General features: G+C 48.4%; 2 protein-coding genes across 2 annotated transcripts in view; one reads left to right on the forward strand and one right to left on the reverse strand.

Annotated features, from left to right (window-relative positions):
• The window catches only part of AACS (acetoacetyl-CoA synthetase), a 29,444-nt gene extending 28,322 nt beyond the window's left edge, over positions 1 to 1,122 (reverse strand). Inside the window, exon 1 of the mRNA XM_063315461.1 lies at positions 930 to 1,122. Coding sequence (XP_063171531.1) covers positions 930 to 1,047 — 118 coding nt within the window. The 5' untranslated portion in view covers positions 1,048 to 1,122. The remainder of the gene's footprint in view (positions 1 to 929) is intronic.
• Positions 1,123 to 4,647: 3,525 nt separating this feature from the next.
• BRI3BP (BRI3 binding protein) lies at positions 4,648 to 7,987 on the forward strand. The gene is made up of 3 exons (XM_063315692.1): positions 4,648 to 4,854; positions 5,800 to 5,902; positions 6,309 to 7,987. The coding sequence occupies exons 1-3, from the start codon at positions 4,648 to 4,650 to the stop codon at positions 6,722 to 6,724; spliced, it is 726 nt and encodes a 241-aa protein (XP_063171762.1). The 3' UTR covers positions 6,725 to 7,987.
• The last annotated feature ends 2,250 nt before the right edge of the window (positions 7,988 to 10,237 follow it).

A 10,237-nucleotide genomic window follows, 5' to 3' on the forward strand; every position in this document is an offset into this window, starting at 1 on the left:
CTTTTCAGCTGTGCCACCCCACTGTAGAGCCCAGGGCCTCAAGGTCTTCATGGTCCCTCTCTCGGGTCCCCACGCTGGCTCGCAAATCATTCCAGGATGGGTCCGAACGTCCTCTTGCAATTTCCCTGTTGCTGCAGCAAGGCTCTGTCCTTGCGTCAGCCGAGCTGCCTCACAAGAAGTCGTCGCGGGAAGGCGGGCAGGATAAATATGCGGATGGAATGCAGACCGGTCAGGTACATGCGACACGCTGAACCCGGTCCATTAAAAGCCTTCGTTCAACATGCTAACTAGGTGAGCTTAAATGGGGTGGTGGGGGGTGTTGGCTACTTACCGTGCAAGCTCAAACCTTTCTGAGTAGTTTGTGGGGTCCTGCCCGATGCCAACCTCCCCATGGGTCCATTCATTCATTCATTCAGAAACCAGGTGACACGCACCGCACCGTGCAAACCAGGCTGGTGTTTCACGACATAAAAGCCAAATTTGTAGAAGTGGCCCTTCCCCACCAGCATCTGCTGCTGAAAGGTAGACTACCCCCCAACCGAGACGCTCTACTATGCCCTTAAAAAAAAATAAAACCAGGCCCACCTCTTAGGGCAATCCGGCTCTCCCTTCCCCTCGACAGCAAGGGGGCCGAACCGACCTTCCCAGCGCAGACCCAAGGAACCCCCACCCCCATCAGCCCAGGGGGAAAGCAGGATGGGGACGGCAGCCCAAAGTCTGCGGAGGGCGCCGGGTTGCCAGCCCCGGCAGCGCGCCTTGAAAGCCTGCAATTCGGGGGCAACCCCTCGCGCCCTGCCCAGCCTACCTGGCAGGGCCGTTGTGGTGGGGATCCAAAGAGGGGAGGTCCTGGGGGGCAGAAATCGGGGTGCAGGGGAACCCTCCCATGGATGGAGCTTGGCTTCCTCCCCGCCTTCCCCGCAGGGACTCACCCAGGCGGATGCCGTAAGCCGCGGTGACCGCCGCCCTGAACCGGTCCATGCTGGTGTTGCGCTTGGAGTCCGGCTCCCACATCCGCTGCGATTCCATGATCTCCAGCTCCCCAGACATCGTCAAGCTTGGGCAGAACCCGGCTCCCGCAACCGCCGTCGCCTCCCTCTGCTTCTCAGCGCCACCACCTCGCCGGCCCGAAGAGGACTGCGGAGCTCCGCCTCCTGCCGCCGGCTTTTATAAGACGCCTCACCGCCCCGCGCCGCCGGTGGGCTTCCGCCAGAGGCGGAGCAAAAAAGAGTGCGCGGAGCCAAGGCAGCTATTACCGGCAAGGGTGAGGGTGCTGGGAGGCGTGCAAGCAAAAAAGGAAAAAGCTGGCAAACGGTCACGCAGGGATCCACGCACGTTTATTTAATTAATAGGTAGATTTCCTTCTAACTTTCCTTTAACTCGGGGCAATGTTTGCTCACAACAACCCTGCAAGGTAGGGTGGGTTGAGGAACGAGTCGCCCAGGATGCTTCTATGACACCCAATTACTTTGCCCAAGGACCTCCTTACTCGTGTGTTCACAGACACACTCATGCAATGTTCTCCAGAAGTGGAAAGAATTTGGCTGTGCCTCTTGCTGGGAGGGTGTCTTGCTTTGCAACCCAGCCTCCTGCCCTGGGGTTTCCGGGTGGTCTCCCATCCAAAGGCTGCCCATATCCCTGGTGTGTGTGGGTGTGGATGTGGTGCTTTAACAGAAAGATGCATGTTACAAGACCAAATGCTGCAATATAAGTTCCTCATCGGCTGGAGCCAGCCCAAGTATATGTTGTATATTAATTACAAAACACACCGATGGATATATTTTTTAGGTGAGCAGTTCTTTCACAGTGCAAGCAAATTATAAAAATCAGTTATGATTTGCGTTTCCTTTTATTTGTGCCTTTTACTCTGCCTTGTCACACATAGCCTTTCATTGCTTTGCATTTTATACTTTGTCTTCAGATATGGCCCTAATGGCAAATCAATAAAGTATTATTGCAAATTTGCACAGACTTATTCACGGGACGCCAACTGCAAATTAAGGCAGCAAACACAGCATACGTTATGAGCAAGGATTTAACGTTAAGAATGGGTACCCAAACTAAAAATCACAATTAAAAAGACACAAACTCAAAAATATAAAAGAATAAAAAGAAAAAATAGAAAGTGCAGGAAAAAAGTAGAAGTAGAAAAGAAAGGAAAAATAAGATTATTTTTCCTGCACTTTCTATTTTTTTTCTTTCCTTTTTTTAGTTGGTATGACTTTTTATCTTTTTAATTGTGATTTTTAATAAAATGACTATTAAAAAAAAACTGATACCCAAACTTGGTGATTTCCCCCCCTTTTCCCCATTAATTTAAAGCACAGGTTTGTTGGCCCAGACTATCCTTTTTCAGAATTTCCATCATCAGCTTTTTCCAGAAGGCTCATTAGCCGAAGACTCCATTCGAAGTAGTTTTGATCAAGTTCAAGCCACCGATTCTAAAGAGATATTTCTGCCTGGCCCAACAACCCTGGGGAAATCAGAGTTGAAAAACCTTGCCAATATATTTGCTCTGGAGAACAAAGAATCAGCATTTTTTTCTTTGCACAGCAAGAAAGGAGGGGTGGAACAAGAGCTTGAAAACTGGCTTGCTTGTCAAACATGGTTTTGAAGTGGTTTGTTCAAGCTCCAGTTCAAACAAAAAGCTGGCTCATTCGGAGGAAGGGCGGATGAATCTTATTGCTTCAGCGCGCCACGACGGGATGCAGCAACCATTGGCTGATGTGTGGCTGGCCCCACATCAGCCCAGCATCTCCAGCATGGGGCATCTAGCAAGCAATGGGAGTGCCAAGAGCAGGCTGTGGCCCACCCCAGCCAATGGGCATGAGAGGTTGCAGGCACTCACTCTGGGAAGGCCAATGGGTGCCCGGCTGCGGAGAGGAGTGCCCAATCAGCGGCGCAGCCTTGGTGGCACAGGGAAAGGAGTGAGCGCATTGATTTATTTTGACTTGCACACCGAGCCATTGTGATCAGCCTTTCTGAGTGCCAGGGAAGTGCTTGGCAGGTGCACAGCAGCTAAAAAGGACACCAGAGAAGCAAGTTGAGTTGAGTCTCTTTGGTCAACAGGCATTGCAATCCTTTGGCCAAAGTTCAAGGCTGCAAGGGAAGACGGTTGCAGCCAAAACAGAGGGGATAGGCCAGGGTCTCCCTTGACCCAAAGTAGCCTATATTTTGAAATCTGCTAAAAAAAGAGAGAAAGAGGGAAGAGTTGGAAGCGGGGAATTGGATGGGGGACAGCAGTGGGACAGAGCCAGTTTAATGTTGACTCAACTGAAGACTTGGCCACCCAATGTGCTGAGTGATCTTGGGTCCTCTCCTGGCTCAGCTTGCCCTTCAGCTCTACTGAATTTTTTTGCCTTGGGTTTAGGGTGATGGACAACCCCAGCCCTGGTGTGGGCGAACCCTGCCTGAGGGATCCATGGCATCTCTGTGCCAACGGTGGCACTTTCAGTGACATGTCTGGTGGACCTCCAGCAAGAACATTGCACCCTTCCTGATGGCGGTGATGAGCCCAGATTAAAATAAGACACTTAACCCGGTTGGTTTCCCTATGGGGGGGGGTTGAATAAATCCCAGCTAAAACCCCGCTCATATGTTCTAAATCATGGTTTAGAAACCACAAAGGCTACTTTCACATCACACGTTTCAATGGCTATTCCAAACAGCCATTTATGGCTTAGGGTTGCATAAAGCAGACCCCTGGATTTTTACATCCCCTCATTTTTCCTCCAAGTCATTCTCACACACACAGTGTAGCTGGGGAATTCTGGGAGTTGAAGTCCACCCATGTTAAAGTCACCAAGGTTGAGAAACACTGCTCTAAGCGTACATATTCTTTTTCTTTCTATAATCTATCCTGCCTAATCATCCAAGCCATAAAACGCAAGCCCATTTTTTTCATTTTTACTCCAAAAGCCCATAAAAGCTCCCCGTCACCAATAAATGTAGACAGTGTCTTTTCTCTAAGCCAGTGTTTCTCAAGCTGGGCCACTTGAGGATGGCTGGCTGGGGAATTCTGGGAGTTGAAATCCAGCCATCCTCAAGTGGCCCAGCTTGAGAAACACTACTGGAAACAGAAAGTCCGTTTATCCATTTTCTTCTGATCGGTCTTAGATGGTATGGAAAAACTCTCAATGAAGATAATTAAGAAGAAAAAGTAAAAAACAATAACTGAAAAAAGTAAAAAATGAAGATGCTAAAAATAATTTTAAAAGATAATTAAAGATGAAACATGAAGGTGACCTTTAAAAATATTTTTTAAAAAGAGAATAAATTAAAAAATGAAGATAATTAAAAATGTTTTGAAAAAGATAATTTCCAAAATTAAAAAATGAAGATAATTTAAAAAAAAAATCCGCCCCCCCCCCCGCAGCCCGGCTCAGGGCTTGGAAGGATGGGCTCGGGGGTCCCCGAGCGGCGTGCCAGCGCCGCCGCGGGGCCGGCGAGGGGCGCGCGGGGTCCGGGGCGCGGCGGGCGGCCCGGGCGCGGCTCTCCCCTCCGCCCGGAGCCTCCGCCGCCGCGAGAGAGCGCTGCCCGACCGGGCGAGAGCGGCTCGAGGCGAGGCGAGGCGAGGCGGGGCGGGGAAAGCGAGCGCCGCGCCAAGCGCGCCCCAGCAGCGCTGCCGGAGCGGGCGGGCGAGCGAGCGCCATGGCGAGCCGGAGCGGGGCGCCGGCGCGGCGGCGGCTGCTGCTGCTGGGGCTGCTGGGGCTGCTGCTGCTGGCCGGGCCGGGGGCGCGGGGGGCGCGGGGGGCGCGCGGCGCCGACAAGCAGAACAGCCTCCGGCGGGCGGCCAGCGGCGTCTACCAGGGCGCCAGCGGCCTCCTGGGCGAGGAGAACGTGCGCGCCCTGCAGAAGGTGAGCGGCGGCGGCGGCGGCCGGGCAGGAGCGCGCGGGCTGAGCGGACGGGACGGGCGTGGAGGAGGGGGACGGGGCGGGGGGCGCCCAGGAGCAAGATTGGCGATGTCCTGGTTGGCCCAGTTGGGGTGCCCACTGGAAAGGTAACCTGGTGATGATGGGGTGGTGGTGATTAGTGGCAATTAGTGGGAAGGAGTAAGGATTTAAGGCCCCTGTTAGGCAGGTATTTGGGATGGAAAGAGGAAGAACTGTAAACCATGGTAGCTGTTGGAGAAGAAGAACCAGTGGGAAAGGATAACAACAGGGGAAGCATCCTGTATTATCAGCAGGTCGACCTAGACTGATTGGTCGATTTATTAGGCAAAATTCTGGCAGGAGGAACGTGGTTGGGGTCTGGAAGAATAAAGCAAATGGGGTATGGCTGTAGCAAGGAATGGTGGCTTTCTTCCCTCCTGGATGTCCTTCTGTGCCTGTCCACGTTCTCTCTTGCACCCAAGGCTTTCCGTGCGTGAACTGGGGCACTTGCCTTTCCTTAGGAAGGAGAAGAGAATCCAGTTCTCTCAATCCTTGGGTGACAAGAGGGATCTCTTTCTGCTTAGCCTTCCTTGACCAAAAATTCCATCCCAGGTTATTCCTCCTCCCTGGCAGTTGGTTCTCTGCTGGTTTCTTCCCTTCACGGCTCCTCAACCATTGGGAGCACGTGGCTGGGGCATCTCCCCGGGCGCAAAATACGGGGACAAAGTACATGATAGCGTTCATAAAGGCGTTCGTGCCCAGGCCTTGTTTCCCCTTCTCGTTAAAATGTGGACAAGGAAGTCCAATCTACTGGTAGACTCCCGTCCAGCTTCTGTGCAATTAGAAGAATCGACTTCCTTCCTAAGAAACACTTAACATTTCAGTGGATGCAATGTTTCTACCCTGTTTCTGTGTTTTGCCCTTTTCCAGTTTTTCTCCAGACTGACAGAGCGATTCGTGTATGGAGTCGACGTTCTAGTAGATACCTTCTGGAGAATATGGACCGATCTTCTAGACGTCCTTGGAATCGATGGTAGGTGGGAAAAACAGCGACCTGTGGTTAAGTCGGTTCTCTTGATCCCCAAGTCTCAGCTTAGCTGAATAAGGGAAATAATCACTGATGAAGAGTCACTCGCTATGAAGGGGAGTCACATAAAATGGCTATTTTATGGTCAGTCAAGTGGGTTGGATGCTGAGTTCCTCAAAAAAGTCAAACTTACCAAGCCTGCTTGTTAGAACCATGGAATCAAGCCAGATGGTCTTCAACAGCTCTTTCCCCAGAGCTGTTGAAGACCATCATGCAGGGGGTGGTTCATAACGACCACCAACTCTTTCCTGAGCATTACACCCTTGTTCTGATGAAGGTGTTTTTTATTTGCTGATGCCTGTTCTCTTCCTACCTCTGCAGAGTGAGTGACATTTTCTGCTTGGATTTCCAGGTTCCAACTTGATCCATTATTTCAGCCACACCGCCCTCACCAATAATCCAGCCCGGGCCCTTTTGCTGATCGGTGCCATCTTGCTGGCTTACTGGTTCATGTCTCTTCTGCTTGGCTTTTTCTTTTATCTCTTGCACGTCCTGTGCGGGCGATTCTTCTGGATCATCCGTATTGTCCTTTTCGCTCTTTCCTGCGTGTACATCCTCCAGAAATATGAAAACGAGCCCGAACACGCGGTGCTTCCCCTCTGCTTTGTTGTGGCGGTCTACTTCATGACGGGGCCTGTCAGTTTCTACTGGAGGCGGAACAGTCCTAACACCCTGGAGGAGAAGATTGACCATCTCGAGAGCCAGATCAGACTGCTGAACATCCGTCTGTCTCGAGTGATCGAGAACCTGGACAGAGGGGGCGACTAACGGAAAGGTCACACTTCGGGACAGCGGCGCTCCGGGAGACCGCCGTGTCTTGTCCAACGAAGTCGACTCTGGGGTAAACGAGCTGCACCGTTAAGCCGTTCTGTGTTGCGAGTAGCTTCTCAGTCAACACACTGAAAGAAAAGCTGATTAACTTGTAAGATAGATTAGCTGTATATCTGCCCATGAGTAGAATTTTATCTGCTTTTTTTCCAAGCATTTGAAACATCTTTTATATAAAAAAGGGGGGGGAGAAGCTTTTATAAAGGCCAATTGAGTCGTTAATTTCAAATTAGATGGTTCGCTGCGAATGTGATGCAGATTTCACCTTTGAAAAGAAGGAAGGAAGCATCAAGACTTCCGTCAGATGCTTTGCTGAGACCCGGTTGCAAGGATCGGTTTTCCTGCCCTTTTTCCACCTTGCCTTCATTCTGTGCCTCGTGTCGTCTTTTGCGTATGACTGCAGAGGAAAACAATTCTTTGAGTGCGGTCGAAACATTGCTCACCCTGAGTTTTAAAAGGAAGAAGTCCCATCCTTTGGATACCGACCATCACTGAGCCTCAAAAGGGTTTCTGTGTTTTTTTCCTCCTATCAGTTTTATTCTAAATAGGCCCTTTCTTTAGTCTACACACACCCAACACACACACACACCCCTCCACAGAGAAGGCAACCCATCTTCCCATAAATGGATGCAGCCCATCTCTGAAATCTCATCTGCTAAAACCTTCTTGCAGTCCATGGTTGCTCACCCCATTTGGCACAACTCGAGCAAAAGTCCTTGAGAAAGAAAATTAGTATCGGTCAGATAAAAACGAAGAACAGCCTCCTGCATAACAGCGGAAGATAAGCCGTGCAGAGCTGGCTCTTGCTATCAAGCGTTTCCAGGGTGGAAGTAACATTTCCACCCAAATTACACGCTGCTTTAAAAGAGAGGAGGTGGGCAGAGACGCCCAGGGGCCTCAGCGCTGCTCATTTTTAAAGGCCGTAAGAACAATCAGAGACAGATTTTAAAAAGGGTTGCAAAAAAGGTCGGACGCTGAAATCTTTCTCAGGATCGGTGTGGCAATAAATTCCGTAAAACGAAAACTTCAGGCAGGTCTGGTGCTTCCTCCCGCCATTTTTTTCCCCCCTACCGTAGATGTACATTGTGTTTGGGCCTTAAAAAGTGGAGAAGCCAATTTGGTTTCCACGAAGAATTTGCCCAAGTGGCAGCCTGGGGTTTCTGGTGTAAATGGTGCCCATGAAGCAGTGTGTCTCAACCTTGGCATCTTTAAGATGTGTGGACTTCAACTCCCAGAATTCCCCAGCCAGCAAGGCTGGCTGGGGGATTCTGGGAGTTGAAGTCCACACATCTTAAAGATGCCAAGGTTGAGACACGCTGCCATAAAGTATTAAAGCATCAGGGCCAGTTGTAAGGATTAACTTTCTGCAAAGTCCTTACCTCACAAAGCACTCAACTATTTTGTTTTAGACATACTCCATAGCATGTAATTTCCTGGGAAAACTGGAAGCTGGTGGAATATTCAGTAATTCCTGCCCGCAATCCTTTCTGTGCCCGTGGAAGTGGGCAATACATTTGGCTGGATGACCCTAGTCCCGATCGTTCCAAAATGGAACGTCCTCTGGGGTGAGGAAATCCACCATTCTTTTTCTGCAATCAAATTCTTCAGCTGCTGTCGGTGCAGAACAAAGAAAAGGGTATTTGGAATTGAGAAAAGATAAGTAAAATGCACCCCTCATCAGCTTTCCATGGTGGCTGTGTGGGAACAGTGAATAGATATGTATATATAAATATATTTGATATACACAGCATTTTGTTTTGTATAAGGCTATTGTTGGAAAAGAATATAGATGTAAATATTTCACCCGCTGCACTTGTGCAGACCTGGCTAAAAAGGTGTGTGTTTCCTGGTCCTCCTCCCTTCCTCGTGTATAATTTTATTTGAATTAAACCAGAGCACAAACCATTGTACTTGAAATATGCTGTGGCCGTTCTCACCGTTCCCTTACAGGTTTTTGAAGGTGAAGGTGATGCTGGGGCATTTTTTCCCCTTGTTCTATAAAAATGCAAATGTTGATGGATTTTCCTACCCTTTTTCCAATGGTTAGCATCTCTGCTTCTTTTTTTCCCCCCCGCTCCTCTTGTGGATAGTAGATGTACTTTTCCAGCTTTGCCCATCAGCAGTTTTTAGAGACCTAGAGATACTTTGCAGACAACAGGCATTTTTATCCTATTTAGCCAACAAATAGGTTGAGGGGGAAGAATTGAGCGACGCTGCAGTTAGCCATTGATGGCTGTGCTGGCCGCTGGCAGTCATAAAGTTTTTGATTTGATTTGTCATTGATGGAAACGGGTAAAATGTTCCTACAGTCCTTCGCTAGGTTTTCAAATTGATACCAAGTTTCTCCAGAATGAATTAAGGTCGGATTGGCACTGTTATTAATTCCTCACCGTTTGGGTCAGATTTCCAACGCGTGCCAGCTCACTGTTTTCCCTCTGCAAATAATTTTCTTTTCCCCTCATTGCAATGCCAATGGATCTAGGTTAATTCTAACCTGGATCGTCCTTCTGATCATATGTATAACCCTGGTTAGCACTGCCCACTACCCAGTGGAAGCAAAATACCAGAAGCTAAAGCAAACCAGGGAAGGTGAACGGGCTTTGTGTTCCTCCAAAGAGGGCATAGAATCCTATGTTCCCTTCTGTATAGTTAGGAGATATTAGAGGTGCTAAATTTCCAGTGGAAACATTTGCCAAGCTTTCTGTGTTCCTAGTATGGAAGAACGTCCAGTACTTACGCATTCTTTGTTTTTTTGGACCAACTTCAATTCCTTAATAATTGAAAATCACTTAACAAACCCCCAATAATATTGCTGGGATCTTACAACAATGGCAGCTTGAGGGAGTTTTTTTCCCATCCAAGAACTCTATAACCTTGTGTAAAATCAGAGTGTTGTGCAGGCATTTATTGTAAACCATTAGTAGAATTATAGTAGTTGATCAAGGCATGTCAGCCTGACCAAGACGTAGAGCAGAGCTACTGTGTTCTGGATTTAATTGTTTTTTTAAGGCTGTCTTGGGTTTTGAATATCGTGTGCCGAACTTGCGCTAAGATTATGTCATAACTTTGCTCTTTGGGATATGATCAGTTGTTTTTTTTAAAGCTGCTATGCTAATTGTGGGCAGTTTTTATGTTTCCGCTGTAGGTTATTTTGTTTTCTGTTAATGAATGTGAAGTGTTTTCTGGAGCCTGCTGGATAATTTGAATTTTGCAGCTAAGATTCTATCTCACCCACTTGTCTTATGTTCTGCTTCGTTTAAGGAACCTCACTCTTTCTTACATTTTGCATGCAACTTTAAAGTTCTTTGCTGATCCTTGATCCTTGTTGCCAAGTGTCATGTTTAAAAATGACTCTTTTTTTCCTGTTGTAAAATCAGAAAAAAATATATACAATGATCGTAACTGTTTAATTGCACTGAGTATAGTGATTGATTATCCTGTTTGGACATCTGA

This window comes from Candoia aspera, chromosome 15 (genome assembly GCF_035149785.1).
Source record: "Candoia aspera isolate rCanAsp1 chromosome 15, rCanAsp1.hap2, whole genome shotgun sequence".
Classification (NCBI taxonomy): domain Eukaryota; kingdom Metazoa; phylum Chordata; class Lepidosauria; order Squamata; family Boidae; genus Candoia; species Candoia aspera.

Bases quoted from the DNA above. Each gene is read 5' to 3' on its own strand.
- BRI3BP (XM_063315692.1), top strand. From the start codon at position 4,648: ATGGCGAGCCGGAGCGGGGCGCCGGCGCGGCGGCGGCTGCTGCTGCTG. The intron at 4,855-5,799 runs GTGAGCGGCGGC...GCCCTTTTCCAG, and splicing joins ACGTGCGCGCCCTGCAGAAG to TTTTTCTCCAGACTGACAGA. The intron at 5,903-6,308 runs GTAGGTGGGAAA...TTGGATTTCCAG, and splicing joins AGACGTCCTTGGAATCGATG to GTTCCAACTTGATCCATTAT.